The sequence below is a fragment of the Trematomus bernacchii genome, unplaced genomic scaffold, assembly GCF_902827165.1.
Source record: "Trematomus bernacchii unplaced genomic scaffold, fTreBer1.1, whole genome shotgun sequence".
Lineage (NCBI taxonomy): Eukaryota > Metazoa > Chordata > Actinopteri > Perciformes > Nototheniidae > Trematomus > Trematomus bernacchii.
In genome coordinates this window covers 218,050-237,138 of record NW_022987599.1, presented here as the reverse complement: position 1 = coordinate 237,138, position 19,089 = coordinate 218,050, and the positions used below count along the sequence as shown (strand labels likewise).

The following is a 19,089-nucleotide window of genomic DNA, read 5'->3' as shown; positions in this document are numbered from 1 at the left end:
GTCTGAAATACTAGTTATTGGAAAAACTGGGTTACAGCACTCCAAGGAAACAGCTCACATGACAACCACATATGTATGAATCCAACATGCCTTTTGGTGTTTAGTGCAATTCAATGTTCATACTGTAAATAACAATGCACTCATTAGTTTATTGTCTTGGAAATTGGGTGTTTACATGTAACTGATTACTGTCTTTGTTTCCTGAATTATTTTAGCTTTCATACGAGTCACTAGATCAAATCAAATCATGCTTGTGATGGTTTTTCTTAATGTAGAGCAACCTGTTAATATATGTATCTGTCTAAATCTGATAGGGTAGTTATAGCAGAACATGTTTTGTTGTGCCTTTTTATGTGTGCCTTATCTTAATTGGCCTCTGAACTCAGTTATTTTGCTTATTTGAAAAGATCAGCAATTAGCCACATCCATTTTTGTGCTGCCTTTCTTTAATGATATGAAAGTATTTTGTGGTATAAACGTACTGCTTTTAATTATTGTAGCATTATCTTAAAAAAACTAGAAGTCCTACTGAGGACCCCTGTTGGTTACTGGTATGTATTTCTTATCTATTCCTCAAATACTGTATTTTAAACAATAGAAAATATTGTTTTCATATTCAAATGATCAGCCCAGGTCTGAGCACCACATACTGTATGTATAATGTGCTGCTGCATTATAAATTGACTGTATCTGTTGGATATGTTGCTGTATCTTTTAGCTTTGAATATCAAAACATGCTCCATGTGTCACATTAAAGCGTTTGCTTCAATTAAAGATCAATATCAAAGTGTATCCTCTGTTTTCACTTTAACTCAACCCAAAGTAAGTGTTTCCTTTTTTCGTTGGTGGCCATGCGCTAAATTGCGTTATGACCTTATAGATATATACAGTCTATGGTTGCTGCCCATTTGGTTTGAAAAAAATGGTATTGCAGGTTGTAATTGAGTCTATTCCTGTATTTAAAAAAAAAAATCATAATTTCAACCATTGTTTCCTAATTAGGCTATTTTGTTCATGTTGATAGCATTTAGTGTCATGTCTAATTACAGAATCATTTGGTAGAATAGCGTATAACTGCAGAATATTTTCAATCTAATACAGACATTTGTATTTAATATCTAATTATGATCTTGTAAATGGTTTCTAATTGTGCATTAGCATGACCTGTTTGGTTTCTATTTGAAGTTTATTTTGGGTCTATTGGGACTATGCTCCAGCTGAAATACTAATCATGTATTATATTTGACTAATACTGTAGTTACAATACTTGTGCTAATACCAGTACTGCTATAATTATTACTGACACGCCTGCTTTCTCCTGCCGCTACTTCCACTACGCCTCACTTTTGCTAGTTTGAGGCTTCCGCTTTTTTTAATTGTGGATCATAATTGGAAAGGACAAAGGTTTTTCCTAATGGTGTGCAGAGGGATTCTCAGAGATTTGAGAGGCAAATTAAATCAGTCAGTTCCTGTGTGCATTGATTATGCTATTAGCCATAATGACCAAGATTACTACAGTTTTCTGTCTGTCAAGGTCTGTGTGCATTGGGAAGCCATTACATAGCCAGATTCAGAAAAAGGCTCCTGTGCCTAATTAGGCTCTAATAGACTTCATCGTTCAGGGGAAAACCGTCAATCACTGCAGCTGCATAAAGCACATCCTAAACAATGATTGACAAAAACAGAATTTTAACATGCATGTGCTATTACTTGTTTATGTATTTACTGGTTTTCAAAATACATAAATTGAGAACAAGTTTTGGGTTGTCAGTTTGGCTTGTGTTGATACATATACATTTCCAAACAGGCGGTTCATAAATTACCTAAATTAAATTATCCATGACACACAGTGAAGTCTACATATAGTAACCCTCTTAATCATGAAACCATTTTGATTTAAAAAAAAAAAAGCACTAATACTTTTATGATTACCTTTGTTTGCTACCAAATCATATTTACATGCAGATGGGATTATATTCCTGCAGATGTAAGAAATACTCAGACCTCACACTTAAGTACAATTTGCAGTACCGAAGACTCCTGCATTTAAAATCTTCCTTAGGTAAAAGTACAAAAGTATTAGTAACTAAATATATTTAAAGTACCAAAAGTAAAATAACTCATTATGTGTTATAGCCCCTTTCAGAATATTGTACATCAACATACCGGATTGTGAATATTGAAGCATTATTGGGTTTATCACTGATGGTAAATGTTGAGGCAATTTAAAATACTTTGTATACTGATGCTGGAAATATTAACCTATCATGTCATCATTTATTAGTTGATGTATCTTTTGTATTGCTAATAATCCAAGTCTATAAAGTCACAAAAGCTTTCAGATAAATGTAGTGGAGTAAAGTTAGGTCAACAATATACATAAAAGCTCAATCCCTCTGTATCTGCAGTGTGGAGGTTTAACAAAGACTAGTGCATCTGCGGGGACAATGGGTTTTCACTACAGCTGCACTTCTTCTACTCGCCACACGGGGGCAGGCGTGTTTGGAGAAAATAACTCATCTCATTCGCCACAACCGTTCACACCAACCAATAGGAACCGTTTGCGTCTGAACCGTTACTTCCGGGTGTAAGTCCGTTTTCATTTGATGTTTCTTTGTATTTCATCTAAATAAAGCTACGAAATAAAGCTACAAAACGTTTAAAAAATGAACCGAATATTTGGACGCGGAAAGCCGAAGTCGCCTACTCCAAATCTGTCGGACTGTATCGGAAATGTGAGTCTTTGTTTTGTTGTTTACGACCTCAGGTGCCATTACTGAGCTAACACTGCTAACACGCTTCTGTTAATAAACACCTGCCACTACCAGCAATATAAATACCCCCTCTCTTTTGTTTTTCATTCTGGTTTAAACTGTGAAATAGGTATATATTTGTTAACCAACAACCGTCAATTATTTTCCTTTGCTCATGCTTTTACACCTCTAGCTTTCTTATCCATATTATATATTTCCAGGGTCTTGATTGTGAAATGAGAGCTATCAATTCAGGTTAATGGGGTTTATTAGCATGACATTTTACGTGTGTTTCCTAAGCAAATACAATTATGAAATTCTAAGGCACCGCAAGGAACCTTTATTTATTTATATAACTCAAGCAAAATGACAACGAATAATAATAACAATAACAAATACAGTGAAATACATTTCAATCAATGAAAGAACCAAAACAAGTGAATTACAATATTAGTTGTCCGAATAAACAAGATGATAATAGGTAAATCGAATCAAATTAAAAATATATGTATATTTACTTAATTTATTTGGTCTAAAGTTAAGAAAAAATAGTCTTGCCCACAACTTTGAGGTGGTTTATATATTATAATAGGCTACGAGCTATAGGTGTTTTCAACATATTGACCTAGAGAAAAACATTACATTTAAGAAAGAAAACATTGATGCAAACTTTGAAAATCTCTTTGATGTGCCAAATTAAGAGATTATTGAGTTTGGGAACATAGTAACCTATGCTGTTTATGCACTTTTAGTCTCCCTTCATGTGTTCCACATGCAGCACACACAGTATTTAGGCTGTGTGTTTGTTCTGCAAGGAGGCTGCAAATCAATACTCCTCTAATCAACCCTCTCTTTTCTGCAGGTGGATGCAAGATCAGAGTCCATGGAGAAGAAGATTGGCAGACTAGACGTTGAGCTTGTGAAGTACAAAGATCAGATGAAGAAGATGAGAGACGGGCCCTCGAAGGTATCACAAACACAACAAGTAAACCGTAGGAATTATGAAGATTACAAGATTCTTTTTCAGGTTAATGTAACATGATTCATTTTTTTTAATACAGAACATGGTCAAACAGAAGGCTTTGAGAGTCCTGAAGCAGAAGAGAATGTGAGTCCACTGCACAGTTTATACCCTAAGATATATATACATAAATAAGTACTGTATCAATATGTTTCTGTATGGAAATGCCATATATGTCAATACTATAATTCATAAGTTGTGTCACCATTACAGGGTTATTTTTCAGTTTTCTTGGCTATGATTCATGATCAATACAGTTTAGGGCTTCATACTTCATTAAAAATGCTTGCATGTTACAAATATTAGCCAATATATGGTCACTCGACTGTCCATCTATTGCAGCCTTAAAAAATCCAGTATTGGAATGGCTCTACTTAGAATTGAGCTTTACAGATAATACGAAGTGCTCATTGTTTTAAAACTCACCTGTGTTTGTTTTACGCAGGTATGAAGGTCAAAGAGAGCAGCTGGCTCAGCAGTCTTTCAACATGGAGCAGACAAACTACACCATCCAGACATTAAAGGACACCAAAACAACCGTAAGAGCCAAACGACTTGATAAGCAAACTTAGTAATATGTGTTAAGTAAGGGATAAAACGTTGTCATACCAAACAGTCCTCTCGTGCTGTCTTAAATACCTAAGGAGTGCCTGAGACAAGAAATCTCACATATTCAGATTCAGACGTTTCTTCATCTGTGTCTCTACCTGAAAAAGACACATAACTGATTATATTCCAGGTCTAATAATATAATGACAACATATAAACCTTGTGCAATGTATTTTCTGTTTTCAGGTGGAGGCCATGAAGATCGGTGCAAAGGAAATGAAAAGAGCTTACAAGGACGTCAAAGTTGATCAAATCGATGTATGTTTACCGCTAAACTGTTTGTGTTATCACTTATAATTCAATAATAGGTACTCTGGACATCAATGCTAACAAAGGATCATCTATTTTCTGTATTTGTGCCTCAGAATATCCTAAACTATGTCAAGACCTACCCTTGTTTCATTCAGAGGTATGATACATATTGAGTGATCATGTATGTTTGATATTTCAGGATCTACAGGACCAACTGGAGGACATGATGGAGGACGCCAGCGAGGTCCAAGAGGCGCTGAGCCGCAGCTACGGCACTCCAGATATAGACGAGGATGATCTTGAAGCAGGTATACCTGACATGTTTATTTTTTTATTTAGTCTCTGGGCCCACGCCATTTTGATGCTGCCAGTTTAATAAAGAAACAACTAATGGTTCTTTCTAAGCTTTTCAAAACAGAACTCAAAATGCTTTAAAAATTCTGAAACAAGAATCAGAATCAGAAACGGGTTTATTATCAGGTAGGTTTACACGTACGAGGAATTTGACTTGATGTCGTGTTGCATAAAAACCAGAATGAAAAACACAGGTAGAGAACTGTAGAATGTAACTATCACGCTCACAGGCAAACATGAAAGTAATTGACTGTAGATCTGCACGATTTGGGAAACATAACTCATCGTGATAATTTTGACTGGTATTCCAATTGCAATATGATATTCATGATATTTAAGGGAATGATCATTTTGCATCATTATTCTCAATATCATTGAAAAACATATTTAGATAACTTTTTAAGAGGATCTGTAGCAAACAATTTTTTTTGTATCAGTCTGTAAAAGAGGATTTGTAGCACCTCTGCAGCACCACGATACTTTAGATTTAAATGTGATTCTTATGACATCATATTTAGCATTTAACAAATATTGTTCCTCCTGCGATTTGAATATTGCACTAGTCCATGTTGCAATTGCTATAAGTTCGCGATTAATGGTGCAGCCCTTATTGATTGATAAAAATAGTCTTTCATATTCACTCTATTAAAGGTAGGGTAGGTAAGTTTGAGAAACCGGCTCGAGATCGCTAGAATTTGAAAATACACAACCGGAGAAAATCTGCCACTTCCTTATAGAGCCCCTCCTTCAACACACACGAACGTGCACATGACCAATGAGGGCACGAGATAAGTTTGTGCACAGATGAAGGCTGACAGGCAGGTAGGCCATCCAGTTATTTTAGCCGGGCCGGCTAAAATGATTGGTCGTACTTTTTACAGTACCACGGCTTCCACAGATGACATTTTTTTATGGATTTTTTGTCAAAGCACTTAAGATATTCATTGCTATCGGGATGTTAAGAGCATTCCATGGAATATAACAAAAAGTGTATCTCGAGCCGGTTTCTCAAACTTACCTACCCTACCTTTAACAATTGAGAAAAATCTAGTGGTGGAAAATCTGTTGTTAACTTGGGATACGAGCTTGGCCAAACCTGCTACAGCGCGTGCAGTACTGTGTTGACGGTGTGACTGTTTCAGAGCTGGACGCGCTGGGCGACGAGCTGCTGCTGGACGACGACAGCTCGTACCTGGACGACGCCTCGGCCTCCCCCTCCATCCCCGAGGGAATGCCCAGCGATGCCAAGACAAACAAGGTAACAGTATTCAGAAGATCGTGGTCACTAACACTTTATAATGAAGGCACCAAGTGGAGGATTACAGAATAAAGAATGCATGCTTCACGTTTACAGCATGTGTGCTTCCTGAAGTAAAAATGGTCATGTAGTTAACGGGCTATAATGTGTGAGAATCATATTCAGTGTTTTGCTCCACTAAAAATGATCAATAAAAAGACCAAGTCCAAATAAAAACGAGCTCAATATAACCCAAATTATGACTGTACGCATGCCACATTTTCACTTTGAGCAAACAAGCTGAATGTGCTTATTAGATTGGACTTTTAAGCTGTTTATGAGCAGCTCTGATACCCTCTGTCATTTAAGTGTTTTGTTTTTGTTTTTTCAGGACGGCGTTCTGGTGGATGAGTTCGGCCTGCCACAGATTCCTGCCTCGTAAACAAGGGATGGATTAAAGCAACTGCACTTCAACTGAAAACACTTTTATAAGAGTAACATTTATACATGCAAAAGGTTTGACCTGAGAACACTACGATTTTGAAGCCATCCGTGTGTTGGGTTGTGTATTTTTAACACTACCGTGCTAGCATGTGGCCTTGTGTGACCTTTTTTTAAAAACATGATTCCCCTTTCGGTCGTTTTCGTCCTCCTGTCTAGCACTTATCCATCAGTCTCGTCCATCACCAGTATTACCAAGCTCATTTTTATTTGTCTTAATTGTGTTCTTGTTTTGTGTGTTGTTCGGTCATCACTGTTATGTTTTAGTTTTGTCTTACAAGTGGAGATTATTCTATTATTTTAAACATGCAAATTAAATTGTTTTAACTTACCACTGCATTCTTTGGTTAATTATTTTTCAACCAGGACACCAAGTCATTGCATTTAACATCTTTAACTCACTGTGAAGATGCGAGGCACTTGTATACATATTAAAGTGCTTTTCCCTTTATAAATACGGTACTTAAGTACAGATTTTAGGTACCTGTACTTTAAAACATTATTTGGTATAGATGAATCCATTCAATATTATATTTAAGTGACTAGAAAAAGAGATGTCTATAAACATAAAGCCAACCATATTACAGAGAGACATTACAAACAACTTTGTACATAATTTCCTAAAAAGGTCTCTTTTTCATGTTAACTGAATGTGTAAAAATGTTGAAAACGTCTTAATCCAATTCTCTATTTTCCAATACATCATATTTAAATCAACTCCATTTTGAAAGTTTAGTCTGTTTGTATAAAGTCCTCCAGATATATTACAAACACACAAAGTGTAACCTTCAAATGGACTTTGTTTGGTATTGGCAAACATTTTATGACATCCTTCCTGATATTGCGAGTACCTTGTTCGTTTAAAAGCTTTGTATAAACATCTCGAACATAGGAGGCATTATAATATGTTTGACAGGAGTTAACCCTAACCCTTATGGCATGTAGTTTTTTTTTAATCAAAAATGTAAATTCAAAGTCTGGGCTAAACCAATTCATGATGGAAACCGTGTGGATAAGTCTGGAAACTACTTCTCTGAGAGGACACTTGTAGACTGTACAGTTTGTAACATGATAATATTCCCCGTCACCTGTGAGTCGAGCTCATTCCTGGTAGCGACAGCCAATCACGTTCACGTCTGCTACCAAGATTCTACCAAGAATTGAGAGCTCTGGCCAATCAGCGCCCGTATTTCTACCAAGAATCGGCTCCGCAGCAACCAAGAATGGACCAATCAGCGTCTCCATAGGCGGGGTATACTCTGCGGACGCCGCGAGCGAGAGATTAACTTTTTCCCAACATCACGCTTATAAACTGTCATATTAGATGTATAGATATATTTTAAGTAAACAACATGTTGCTCAGGGACATTTTACAAATGACTAGCGAACCGGACATGTCCCGTTCCATGTATGTGATGTTTACCTGTAGCGGATTATTATGTAGCCTACATGTATCGTCAATTTAATGTTGACATATCTGGCTAAATAACATGCCTGTTTATGACATTACCCAGCTAAAGTTAAGGACTAACATAACTACGGTATGAGCTAGAGAGAATCTCGGACGGGACGGGAGCGAGCTAGCGAGCGAGCGGAGCTTCTTTTGTTGTGTTTTTTTTCTCCGTCACCGGTGCAGCGACCGACGTGTTTTAAAAGTTAATTTAGTCTTTACGCGAGCTTTAACAGCATGAGATACAATTAAAACAAGAGCAAAACAAATCTTGCCCTTGACTGTAACCGGACACCCGTTTTTATTTTACCATTAATTTAAATACTAAACCTGACTTGTAAACGAAAGTCCGGTGGGGACAGTGAAGGGAAGTTACAATGCAGTTTACACCACCTTTTTTAATGAAATACTTGTACTCTACTTGATTAGGCAGGCCTGTTTCCATTGTAAGGTACTTTAATACACTATAATTGAGAGGAAATTATTAAATAGTTACGATGAAGTCAAGTTTTTCATACAAAAGATATGCTATTTTTACATTTCGATTGATTGATTACATTTAAATGCATAATCTGCATTTGTACTAGTGTAAGCATTGGGTTGAGATATTCATCTTTAATTTGTATTGTATGTAGTCATCAGTTTTTCTTTGAATCAATATGAAATCTTTTACAGCTTGTTTATTAAATATTTATTATAAATTATATATTTCTCAGTTTTTTTAAATATGACTATTTTCTTATTCTTTAAATGGAACCACGCTTTCGAAAACGGGCTGACGGCAGTCTTAACATGACCGACACTTTGGAAGCAAAGCTAGGCCGTGGATTCGACCTCTTTCCCCCGAGGAAGTGATGGACAAGGCCAGAACAGCCATAACCCAGCACCGTGGAGATTCATCCAACAGAAGACACCGGCTGGGTTTCTTTGAAATCCAGTTTGGTCTGTTTCGCGGGCAGACTTTCTGTTGGGTGGCGGAAAATTATCTTGGCTATGCTGCTGGTGGCAGCAATGAAAAGAGACCCGACAGGAGGCTGCAAAGACTCCAAAGAACATGCCCTGAACAAGGGATGTTTCAACGAGTATATTGAGCTCTTTCCTTCTGGTAGAATTGCCATGAAAGAAGAGCAATATGCTGCCAAAGCTCCCTAGCACACTCCCCCTGCCCAGGTCACTCTCCCTGCCCAGCACTTTACCAGCACAGAGCATGCTGCTCCCACCCAGCAAGCTGGGACCAGCCAGCATGCCTCAACCTCTTCACTCCGCTCCCTTTTGGTTGGACAGAAGGTGCCAAATCAAAGGAGCCTGACAAACGCAGTGAAACGGCTGGTTTCCCCCCCTCAAAACCAAACCCTGTAAGCAAACATTTATTTGATAACACTTATTTGTAATGTTTAGTACTCTTCAATACTTGTGATGTTTATCTGTTTGTCCTTAATTTGTCTTTCTTTAGCTTTGGTCCATGCACGTGCACGGCAAAAACCCCACCTCATCCAACTGCCTGTGTCCTTCGAGGCAGCAAAAGCCCCAGCATCCACCCTCACACACCCAAACAAGAGTTTGTTACATTAAGTAAACACAGAGACATTATCTGTGCTGGAGCAAAGAGGGTATGGGGAAAAAAAGAGAGGAGATGCAGCTTGAATGACCAAATGTTGTGAGTAGGTGGGTCATTTTGTTATTTATTTGACACTTTATTTCTTTACATTTTATGGCACTGTTTAATTAGTTATGTTATATATGGTACACTTTTATTATTATTATTATTATTATTATTATTGTTTATATTGGTATTATAATGTTGTTGTGACCTCATAGCACGTATAAACAGTTTTGGATGTTTCTGTGTTTTTAACTTCTTTTAAATATTTGTTATTTATTTTGCAACTTTTTCACTTTGTTATATTTTGCACTGTTTTTATTGTCTTGTTATTTGTATTTATTTTACACTTGACTATAAATATTGTAATAATTGTTGTTGTTATTATTGTTGTTTGAAATATATAAATAAATATAAAACAACTAAGGATGTTTCTGTTTTGAATATTTCATCATCATATTTCACTTTCATTATTGTTATATGTACTTAATACTTTGTTATTAGGTTTTAATACATTTATTACAAGTTTTAATTATAATAATAATTTCACAAAACAACAATAATCCTCATTCAACTTCACTACATTTCAGAGGCAAATATTTTACTCTTAACTTCATTGATTTGATTACATGAGTTACTTTGAAGATTTTGATTCTGTTACAAAGTACAATAATATAAACATACAATGAATCATTTCACGAATGATTATGGTGAAGAACTTAAATGATCCATTGATTTTATTCACAACCTACCCAAAAGTATGGTAAAATAATAAAAAAGTTCCACCTTTACGCATGTTCTGACATACAAGGGATTGAGCGGGATTCGAAACCGCGCTCGCAGGGCGTATTTCGGCTACTTCACGGTTATCAAACATAGACTAACGCGCTATGTCTTTATGCAGTTTTGAGGGGAGGAATCTGAAGAATTCAACAGGCTGTAATCTTAAAAGTGTCGACTCTGGTGGGACTCGAACCCACAACCTTTGAATCACTTCACCAGTGTTTTGCTAGAAGTCCAATGCGCTATCCATTGCGCCACAGAGCCAGGTCTTCCTACACTTTTGTGCACACTGTAAAAAATGTTCATGTTTTAACCAAATGTGAAACTCCACAACTTAATTTAGTTTGATGAATTGATAGATCTTTAAATGTTGTACTACACATATAGGTGGTACAAAAAAAGTTGTGAAAACTCATAATGTGTTTTGGTTAATATCGGAATGCGTGCGCTTGAATAAACAAACATAAATACTCGGGTTATGTCACTGTTTTTCAATTTTATGTACACTTTTTGTCTGGATGTAAGCTATTGTGCCGTTGGCAAAATATAAATAAAGTAAAAACTAAAATAAAGACATTAGATGAATTGTTTCCTGTCTGTACCGGAAGTAGTTATTTAGCAACAGTTAGCCAAAGCTAGTTGTGTGATTTATGTTGTGCATTAAGTAAAGGACGTTATAAACAACATGTCAGGGCAAACGTTAACAGTGACAGTTGCTTACGGTAATACCATTTTTGCATGATGTTAAACTATGGTTCCCAGATGATAGATACGAGTATGTTAGTTTAATAACCAGCTAGGAAGTGGTTAGCTGATGTAACGTTAGCTACAGTTAGCTCTTACCATGCATTTCACTTTAGTAGCTAAACATCCTGACTAAACAGTGCATGCAAGTTAACCGTGTCTTTATTTGTCTGATATCTGACTAGTTGGTCTACAGCTACATAACATGGATTATCAAAAACATGTTTATTTGTAAATGAATGCATTTTCTTCACACACAACAAAGATTTGGGATAAAAATCACAACAGCATCGCTTATCTCTAAAACCTGCTGCTTAAGTAATTGGTTTTATTAATACGTTGAAATACTTGAATGGGACATTACTGATTTTATTAAATCCGTTGTATGCTTTGCCATCGTAACGTCACAAGTCTTAAGTGTAACATTTAATACATGTATTTATTGTTTATTGTATGTTAATTACATTCAGTTCGAGGGTATTAAAGGTAAATATAGTTGGGGAAAATTGTATTTGGCGAGAGGTGGATCAGATCTTCAGATCTTGTACTTTAGTAAAAGTAGAAATACCAAAGTGTCGGAATACTTTTTTTCAAGTAAAATTCCTGTACTCAAAATGTTACTCAAGAACAAAAGTATTGGCACCAACATATACTTAAAGTACTAAAAGTACACATTATGCATATTGGTCTATTTCAGAATAATATATCTATAATATATATATAATATATGTTGGTTATAATTATTGATGTATTGATGTTTTTATCACAGCTGGTAAAGGTGGAACACATTTTTCTAAACACAAGACAAATGTGCAAAAATGCAGTGAGGGATGAGGGGGCTGACTGTAGTTAAAACATGTAACTGTGCTTGGGACAAATCATTTCTGGTAGACTCTTTTTTTGTGTTTCTGAGGGATAATGGATGGCACTGCTTGCTTTTTATGTCAAGAGATTTTTCTAGAGGTCATTGTAGTGAAAAGTATAAATCAGTTTGTTCCAGAAAAATTATCTCCCACAATTTAAAAAGCAATTGTCGCTAATGATTGTGCTAATGATACATTTTTTTCTTTCCCAAAAGGATCTGCTAAGCACAGCATCACATTAACTGGCCAGGATGAGGGCAAAGGACCCATTGTCAAAGACCTCTCAGATGCTCTTGCCCAAGCCACTGGAGTTCCTCAAACGTCACAGAAACTCATCTTCAAAGGTAGACTGTCGGCCTCTTTTCTTCCACATCCTTGAATATCTTATTATTTTACACCTACCTCTAATCATGCCTTATTCTTCATGTCATTCCAGGAAAATCCCTGAAGGATGTGGAGGAGAGTCTGTCCAGCTACGGAGTAAAAGAAGGCTGCAAACTCATGCTGATTGGAAAGCGGGTAAGGCCTTAACATGTGTGATTTCTCTTGTGTGTGACTGTATATTTCAATAAATACTGGCAATAATCTACCAACAGAATAGTCCTGAGGAAGAGTCTGAACTGAAGAAGCTGAAAGACATTGAGAAATCTGTAGAACAGAGCGCTAAAAAACTGGAGAAGGTCGACGGGGAGTTGACTGGACTCAAGAACGTAAGAAATAAATCCTGCTTTGAAAGATGCATCATTTTCCTATTCTGTTCTCCAATATATTTTTGTTGAAAGTACTGTTAAAAAGTTTGACAATGGATTTTTTTTCACAGGGCTTCCTTGCCAAAGACCTCCAGGCAGAGGCGTTGGGTAAACTAGATCACCGAGTGAAAATAGCAGCTGAACAATTCATGAAGATTCTCGAGCAGATTGATACTATGGTGATCCATTTTGTTTGATTAATTTATGAGCATTTGGTTTCTTACAGATGTCACATATAAACCTGAAGTGTTTCTTCTGTTAACAGAATATCCCAGAGAATTTCAATGACTGCAGAATGAAGAAAAAGGGACTTGTAAAGACCGTCCAGGTAAACCCTTTTCCAGCATCACTAGAATGTTGTACTGTAATTGAAAATCATTGTCAATAAATATCATTATTTTCCGCCAATAGGATTTCCTGGCACAGTGTGACAAGATCGAGGCTTGTATAGCGGACCACCAATCAAAGATCCAGTCGAAAAATCTCGCCCTGCCGGAGTAAGCGAAGTGTCCCATATCATGTGCTAATCATTGCTCTGTGAGCAGCTGTGTACAGAAAGCTTCACGAGTGGATGCGATCTTTGTCTATTTATTGTTGGGTTGATGTGTATGAGAGAGCCCTCATCACAGTGAGTCCTGAGAACAGAAGGAGGCTGGTTCTTGGCTCTATGTTAGGTACATCTGGGATATGTCCTCTGGATTCAAGAGAAATGAAGAGCTCCTCATGAAATCATAACAACAAACACTCTGTGAAAGTGTTTTGATTTGTGGCAAATAATGTAGATCAGAGGTTTTCAAAATGTGAGCCCTGCCTCCCCAGAGGCACACCAAACTATTTAAAGGGAGCTTAGTGAAAAAATATATAGACAATCGCATAGAAAAACCTAAATTAGTTTGGTTAAAGCTTTTGGGAATTGTACTGTTTTTATAACTTTCCCAGAGTCAGAGACTGAGTAATGCCTTAAGACAGACTTTTTTAAAATGTATTTGGTGTAGTGTAAGTTGTGTGAAAAAACTATTTGGCCATGTCGCCTCAATTGTTAAGTGGCTATTGGATGATAGGCATCCATGATTTGAGCAAAACAAAGCTAATCAACAAAGCAAAGGGGGGTCGCCTTTCCCAAGCTTTGAGTTTTGAAAACCTCTGATCTCTCTTTAAAGCCCCAAATAACTACCATGGTCAAATTATTCAAGAAATCTGTTAAAACGTCATCAGTTTATCGTTAAGTATCTCAAATGGTTCAATAATACAGAGAACATGTTGTTCATCTCATTGTGGTGTACCGACTGTTTTGATGTAGAAGTTTGTACACACCTGGACAAAAATATGTGGACATTAATGACCATCAATCTGCATACAGATTTCAGTCTTTTAGAAAATGGGTCTATCACCAACTAGTATCTTATATATGGTAAACATACGGTATATGGTCATTTGAAACTCAACGACTGTTAACATCTTTTGTTATTTGAAAGTAAAGCAGCTATTTTGTTCATATATTTGCCGCTCTTCTTCATCACATGCTAGTAAACTGAATATGTTTAGCTTTCAGACAAAAGGGAACATTTGACAGGCCTTTTTAAAAACATGTTTTTTTTTTTTTTTCAGTTAAAAGTTGCTACACTATTAAAAAAGAAAGAACAAGAAGTACATAATGCTGTCCACAAACCTTTTTGCCATATGTTGTGTATTTATATTTCTACATTGAGTCAGCAGCTCTAGTTCAATCCGGTGACTGATCCTGTGAACTTGCGTACCTTTGAAATTTAGTGTGCACTGTTGAATTGTTATTGATCTAATTCATCATTAAAACTGACACATCACATCTATTTTCCTTTGTTTTAAAATAAAATATTTGAAAATGCAATAGTGTCTTGGTGAATCATCTCTGAACACAATCTTAGAACTTCAATTTGCTACAAAGAAATGACTCGGACTCCTTTTTTCAGTTTATTTCCAGCTTTATCCATGATGGTCTTTTAATACATTTTACTAGCTTATACAGACCCTTCATTTTTCACAGATGTGCAAATGAGCTTTGAGAGTAGTGGTTGAGGAGTTAGAGGGGGGGTCCAGTGGTACACTGTGTTCCCACAAGCAGCTTAAACAAATGACCTTCAGTAAGCTATACAACAGTGAAGCTTGCCAAGTAACAGGATCTAGCTGGTCTAACCCATAATAACAACAATGTACATCTGTCACTAATCATCTTTGTCCTTAGCGCCGTGCTTCAGTATGCGTGTGAATGCTACATAGTTGAAGTTGCCTTTCTTGTCAATGGGCGCCTCACGGAAGAGCTCGTCCACGTCTTCATCCGTAAACCTGTCTCCCATGGTGGTGAGCAGCTCCCGCAGGTTGTCCTCTTGGATTATACCTGAGGGAGAAGTCGATCCATCTGTTAGTGGATTTACAAAAAAAATTAATCAACAAATACAAATAAAAAGAGTCATGTTCTTTGAAGTCATGAGCATTTTCAATCATCATTCACCAGGTGTTATATAAAGGAATACATACCAAACATATATTTACTCTATGACAATCACCAATTCCATTTATGGAGCTAGAATAATAAAACTTCTGTATAATATTAATAATAAATGTTGTAAATAGTCATAAATGTGCCTTAAAATGCTTAGAATAAATGGATAGATTACTATAAAATGCTCAAATGTAATGTCTTATTGTTGTCACAAACCCTTTCCCTGATGCAGATTTTTCAAATTAAACATTTATTAACAAATGGATGTTAATATCAAATGTTAAAATTCAACGGGAATACAAATATTCCTTTAAAAATCTTCTATTTTTTAACCAGCAGTTACCTCTCCAACGGCACCTACAGTATCTATGCATCTGTGCAAGTAATCAAAAAAGCAAATCATATCATTCAAACATGTATTTGTCCAAATGTTTTGGGATTTGTTGACCAAACCAAAAGGTCGGTATGTAAAGTAATTATACTACTAAATAAGAATTACAAGATAATGAAAATAGCTAATAGCAGCTCTAATCCAAATCAATTTGTGAATTGAGGATATAGAAAAATTATTGCTATTTTTCTACTGTTTTGATTTTGGGAAAGAACAATGAATATGTATAGAAAAACTCACCAGTGGCCTCTTCGTCAAAGCAGGCGAAAGCGTTACGGATCACATCCTCAGGATCTGTGCCGTTCAGCTTCTCCCCGAACATGGTCAGAAACATGGTGAAGTTGATGGGGCCCGGCGCTTCGTTCATCATCTCCTCCAGGTACTCATCTGTAGGGTTCTTACCTGCGGCACAATAAGAGGAAAGAGAATGTATTATACATCACACCCAGCACCCATTCTGAAAGTCTGAGGTGTTAACACATTTCTCTTCCTGGATTGAATCTCTTCATCTCTCATTTTGAAAGGTTACTTGAACAACCAGCATTTAGCCCAGTTCTAAAAGATGGACATTAATCTATGATAGTAGGTCACATCCACATCTTCCCCCTCACTGTCTCAATGTGTTCAAATACATTTGTTGGGAAAATACTGAATGTAATCTTCCAATATCAGAGTAGCACATGATAACAAAGGCCCTACGTAGCTGTGTACGTAACAGGATGTATGATTACCTAGAGGAGCATCAGGACTGTTTTAGGCACATGATAGCTATGTGACATGATTAACATGATGATTAGCTAATCTAAACTAAACATTGTATACCGCTTTGAACCGGTATTCCTCCATCTTGTGACTGTGATACACTCTCTTGTTTATAAGCATGTGAAAGACACTGTTCTGGGAACGAGTTGTCCCAAATGCTCTGTATGTGATGACTACTTCCATTCTTGCAAGCATAATAAATACATGTATCCTGATTATTGAAACTCAAGCCGGTGACGAGTGATATTTTTCTAACAACATTGTAAAGTTTACCTAATGAGGCCAGCATGTCATGAAGGTCTTCTTTGTCAATGAATCCATCCCGGTTCTGGTCGATCATGTTGAAGGCCTCCTTGAACTCCTGAATTTGAGACTGGTCAAACATGGCGAACACATTGGAGGTGGCGCGCTGAGGGCGCTTCTTGGTGTTCTTTCCCTTGGCCCTTTTGCTCGACATGATGGCAGTTGGTTAGTTTCCCCTTCCTGTAATACAGATCAAATGAAGGATGTAAACTAGAGCTTGAATTGGATCTGATATGTACATCACTATTGTGAAATTTGTGAAAGTTACAATAATATTTGAATTCCATCTTATTCTCGCTTATGCATTTGCCTTGGTAAATTGCATTAATATTTATCCAGGAAAGGATTATTTAATCAAAACAAACTTGTGATTCTAGCCCAACTTAAAAAAACACAATGACAAATTTCAAGCAAAACCTAAGGAATTATTTACAGTATAAAAGTAAGATTGGCCTATAATTTGTGAAAATGACTCGAATTTAACTCAACACAAATGATTGTTTCAAACATGTTAAGACTCCATGTCACAATCTCCTAATGAAAAACAATGAATTTTGGTTCAAATACACTGTTTTACCTCGTTGTCAACAAAGCTAGTGTAATCCTATGACAGTTATATTGTATGATCTCTGTTTTAAGAATAACTAATACATATAGTGCCTCAGTATGTAGTCTAAGTGCATGTTGATGTGTGTGTACCTTTATATGTAGTCTAGGTTATCTTTGATTAGTTACGCATGTAAAGGGTAGAGAGACTCTCTGTTATGTGTCCTCTGATAAACTGATGTGGAAGGTATTTTGGTTGTATTAGTCGACAGCTAAAAAGGTATACATTGTGAATGCACTTTTACAGGTTTGACCAAAAGAAAGCGCTTGTCTGACAGATTATAAATACTGATTATTAAAATAAGGCAACAAATGGCGCCGTTTAATGATGTGGACCCTTGTATTGGACCTTTTACTACATATTAATAACATGTTAGTTGGTATTCACATTTAAGTTTCATAGGATTCTGATTATTATCTGCTAGGACTAAATCTAACTCAGCAAGAGAACCACAATGTCTGATGATAAACCGTAAGCATATCACACATTAGCTAACAACACAAATTCATCGATTTGCGAAAGCAATTTCCTATGTTTTATTTATAACAATACATTTTTGCTACCTAACGTACTTCCGAAATCCGATGTAATGTTTACTAAACATTACATTTATAAGCTAATAGCTAGCCCAATGTTGACCTCAATAACGGACCAGACGAGCACGAGCTAACCGAAATCCATTCACAGCACAACAATATCAACTTAATGTGGCCTTAATGTGCACAAGATTCAGAGGCTAAATTAAATCACCCACCTCAGAAAATGCAGGCGTTATTGCCAAATGTGTATAGAGAGGGCTACTAGATCCTCCACAGAATAATAAAGAGCAACCATCAATGTTTTATTTCCTGTCTCCCCAACTGACCAATCAGAGCCGAGCTGGACGGAGCCAACTGACCGGAAGATACCATGTTGCCCCCATTTCAGTTTGTTAAATCATGTTTTTCCATTTAGATATTTAAATATTGACGGGTGGTCATACTGAAAATACATGTTGGATTGTTTAATTTAAGCTCGTATTTCGATAATGTCATTAAATGTGTCTAAACGAACAATACTGCAGTGTATATGTCCCACCACTAAATGGCAGCAGTTACAAATATACATTCCAACGTTTATTTTGCAGCTTTTTTACGTCTCAATAATTGAATTGTGGTGCAGAGATGTCGGTCTATTATGTGATTTTGCACCAGAGAGGAAATGCATATTGGTCCCAAACGAGCAGCTTGGGAAATGTAACTGTTCATTTAGGGAAATAGAGACATTTAAAGCGCTTTGAGGTGACATGTTGGTGCAGACCAGCCATTATGGCCGGTGAATACAACAAGGGTTTTAATTTGGAGAGGGAAACATGCGTTAGTGACTTCGCCCCTTGTCTCTAAACGTTTAAGAAAAATGCTTTGCAACAGATTATGAAACCTATTCAACATTCATTCAAGGTAGCAGTCAAACGTGAACTGCAGCTTTTCATCTATTTACTCATTTACAAGGCCTTATATTTCTCACTAGGAGTTCCCACATACACAGTCTCTGGTTCCCACGTTTCCCTGAAGCTTGGACACCGTGGAGGGCCAGGCGAGCTGAGGAGCCTGGGCTCGGCCTTCTCATGGCCTCATGGTCTAAATTTAAAG

The 19,089-nt window shown here is 36.6% G+C and overlaps 3 protein-coding genes and 1 non-coding gene across 5 annotated transcripts; 2 read left to right on the top strand and 2 right to left on the bottom strand.

The window, feature by feature from the left end:
• Positions 1-2,666: 2,666 nt before the first annotated feature.
• chmp5a (charged multivesicular body protein 5a) lies at positions 2,667-7,059 on the top strand. The gene is made up of 8 exons (XM_034130659.1): positions 2,667-2,735; positions 3,616-3,720; positions 3,815-3,861; positions 4,220-4,313; positions 4,570-4,641; positions 4,835-4,943; positions 6,132-6,247; positions 6,618-7,059. The coding sequence occupies exons 1-8, from the start codon at positions 2,667-2,669 to the stop codon at positions 6,666-6,668; spliced, it is 663 nt and encodes a 220-aa protein (XP_033986550.1). The 3' UTR covers positions 6,669-7,059.
• A 3,673-nt stretch (positions 7,060-10,732) lies between these two features.
• trnar-ucu lies at positions 10,733-10,824 on the bottom strand. The gene is given in 2 exon segments: positions 10,733-10,768; positions 10,788-10,824. It is a non-coding gene; the product is annotated as a tRNA-Arg (tRNA).
• A 355-nt stretch (positions 10,825-11,179) lies between these two features.
• On the top strand, positions 11,180-14,783 carry bag1 (BCL2 associated athanogene 1). The gene is made up of 7 exons (XM_034130655.1): positions 11,180-11,282; positions 12,383-12,511; positions 12,604-12,686; positions 12,764-12,877; positions 12,988-13,095; positions 13,182-13,244; positions 13,328-14,783. The coding sequence occupies exons 1-7, from the start codon at positions 11,246-11,248 to the stop codon at positions 13,415-13,417; spliced, it is 624 nt and encodes a 207-aa protein (XP_033986546.1). The 5' UTR covers positions 11,180-11,245; the 3' UTR covers positions 13,418-14,783.
• Positions 14,784-14,852: 69 nt separating this feature from the next.
• Positions 14,853-18,320, bottom strand: LOC117482537 (myosin regulatory light chain 2, smooth muscle minor isoform). Of its 2 annotated transcripts, none has more exons than XM_034130656.1 (4): positions 18,213-18,320; positions 16,822-17,031; positions 16,027-16,188; positions 14,853-15,311 (listed from the first exon to the last, which is right to left on the bottom strand). In XM_034130656.1, the coding sequence occupies exons 2-4, from the start codon at positions 17,003-17,005 to the stop codon at positions 15,118-15,120; spliced, it is 540 nt and encodes a 179-aa protein (XP_033986547.1). In that variant the 5' UTR covers positions 17,006-17,031; positions 18,213-18,320; the 3' UTR covers positions 14,853-15,117. The 2 variants fall into 2 exon arrangements, with proteins under 2 accessions (XP_033986547.1, XP_033986548.1); XM_034130657.1 differs by having other exon boundaries at positions 14,853-15,290.
• Between the last annotated feature and the right edge of the window lie 769 nt (positions 18,321-19,089).

Bases quoted from the DNA above. Each gene is read 5' to 3' on its own strand.
- chmp5a (XM_034130659.1), top strand. From the start codon at position 2,667: ATGAACCGAATATTTGGACGCGGAAAGCCGAAGTCGCCTACTCCAAAT. The intron at 2,736-3,615 runs GTGAGTCTTTGT...TCTTTTCTGCAG, and splicing joins TGTCGGACTGTATCGGAAAT to GTGGATGCAAGATCAGAGTC. The intron at 3,721-3,814 runs GTATCACAAACA...TTTTTAATACAG, and splicing joins TGAGAGACGGGCCCTCGAAG to AACATGGTCAAACAGAAGGC.
- bag1 (XM_034130655.1), top strand. From the start codon at position 11,246: ATGTCAGGGCAAACGTTAACAGTGACAGTTGCTTACG. The intron at 11,283-12,382 runs GTAATACCATTT...CTTTCCCAAAAG, and splicing joins AACAGTGACAGTTGCTTACG to GATCTGCTAAGCACAGCATC. The intron at 12,512-12,603 runs GTAGACTGTCGG...ATGTCATTCCAG, and splicing joins ACAGAAACTCATCTTCAAAG to GAAAATCCCTGAAGGATGTG.
- LOC117482537 (XM_034130656.1), bottom strand. From the start codon at position 17,005: ATGTCGAGCAAAAGGGCCAAGGGAAAGAACACCAAGAAGCGCCCTCAG. The intron at 16,189-16,821 runs GTAAACTTTACA...ATTGTGCCGCAG, and splicing joins TGACATGCTGGCCTCATTAG to GTAAGAACCCTACAGATGAG. The intron at 15,312-16,026 runs GTGAGTTTTTCT...ATCCACTAACAG, and splicing joins CTTTGACGAAGAGGCCACTG to ATGGATCGACTTCTCCCTCA.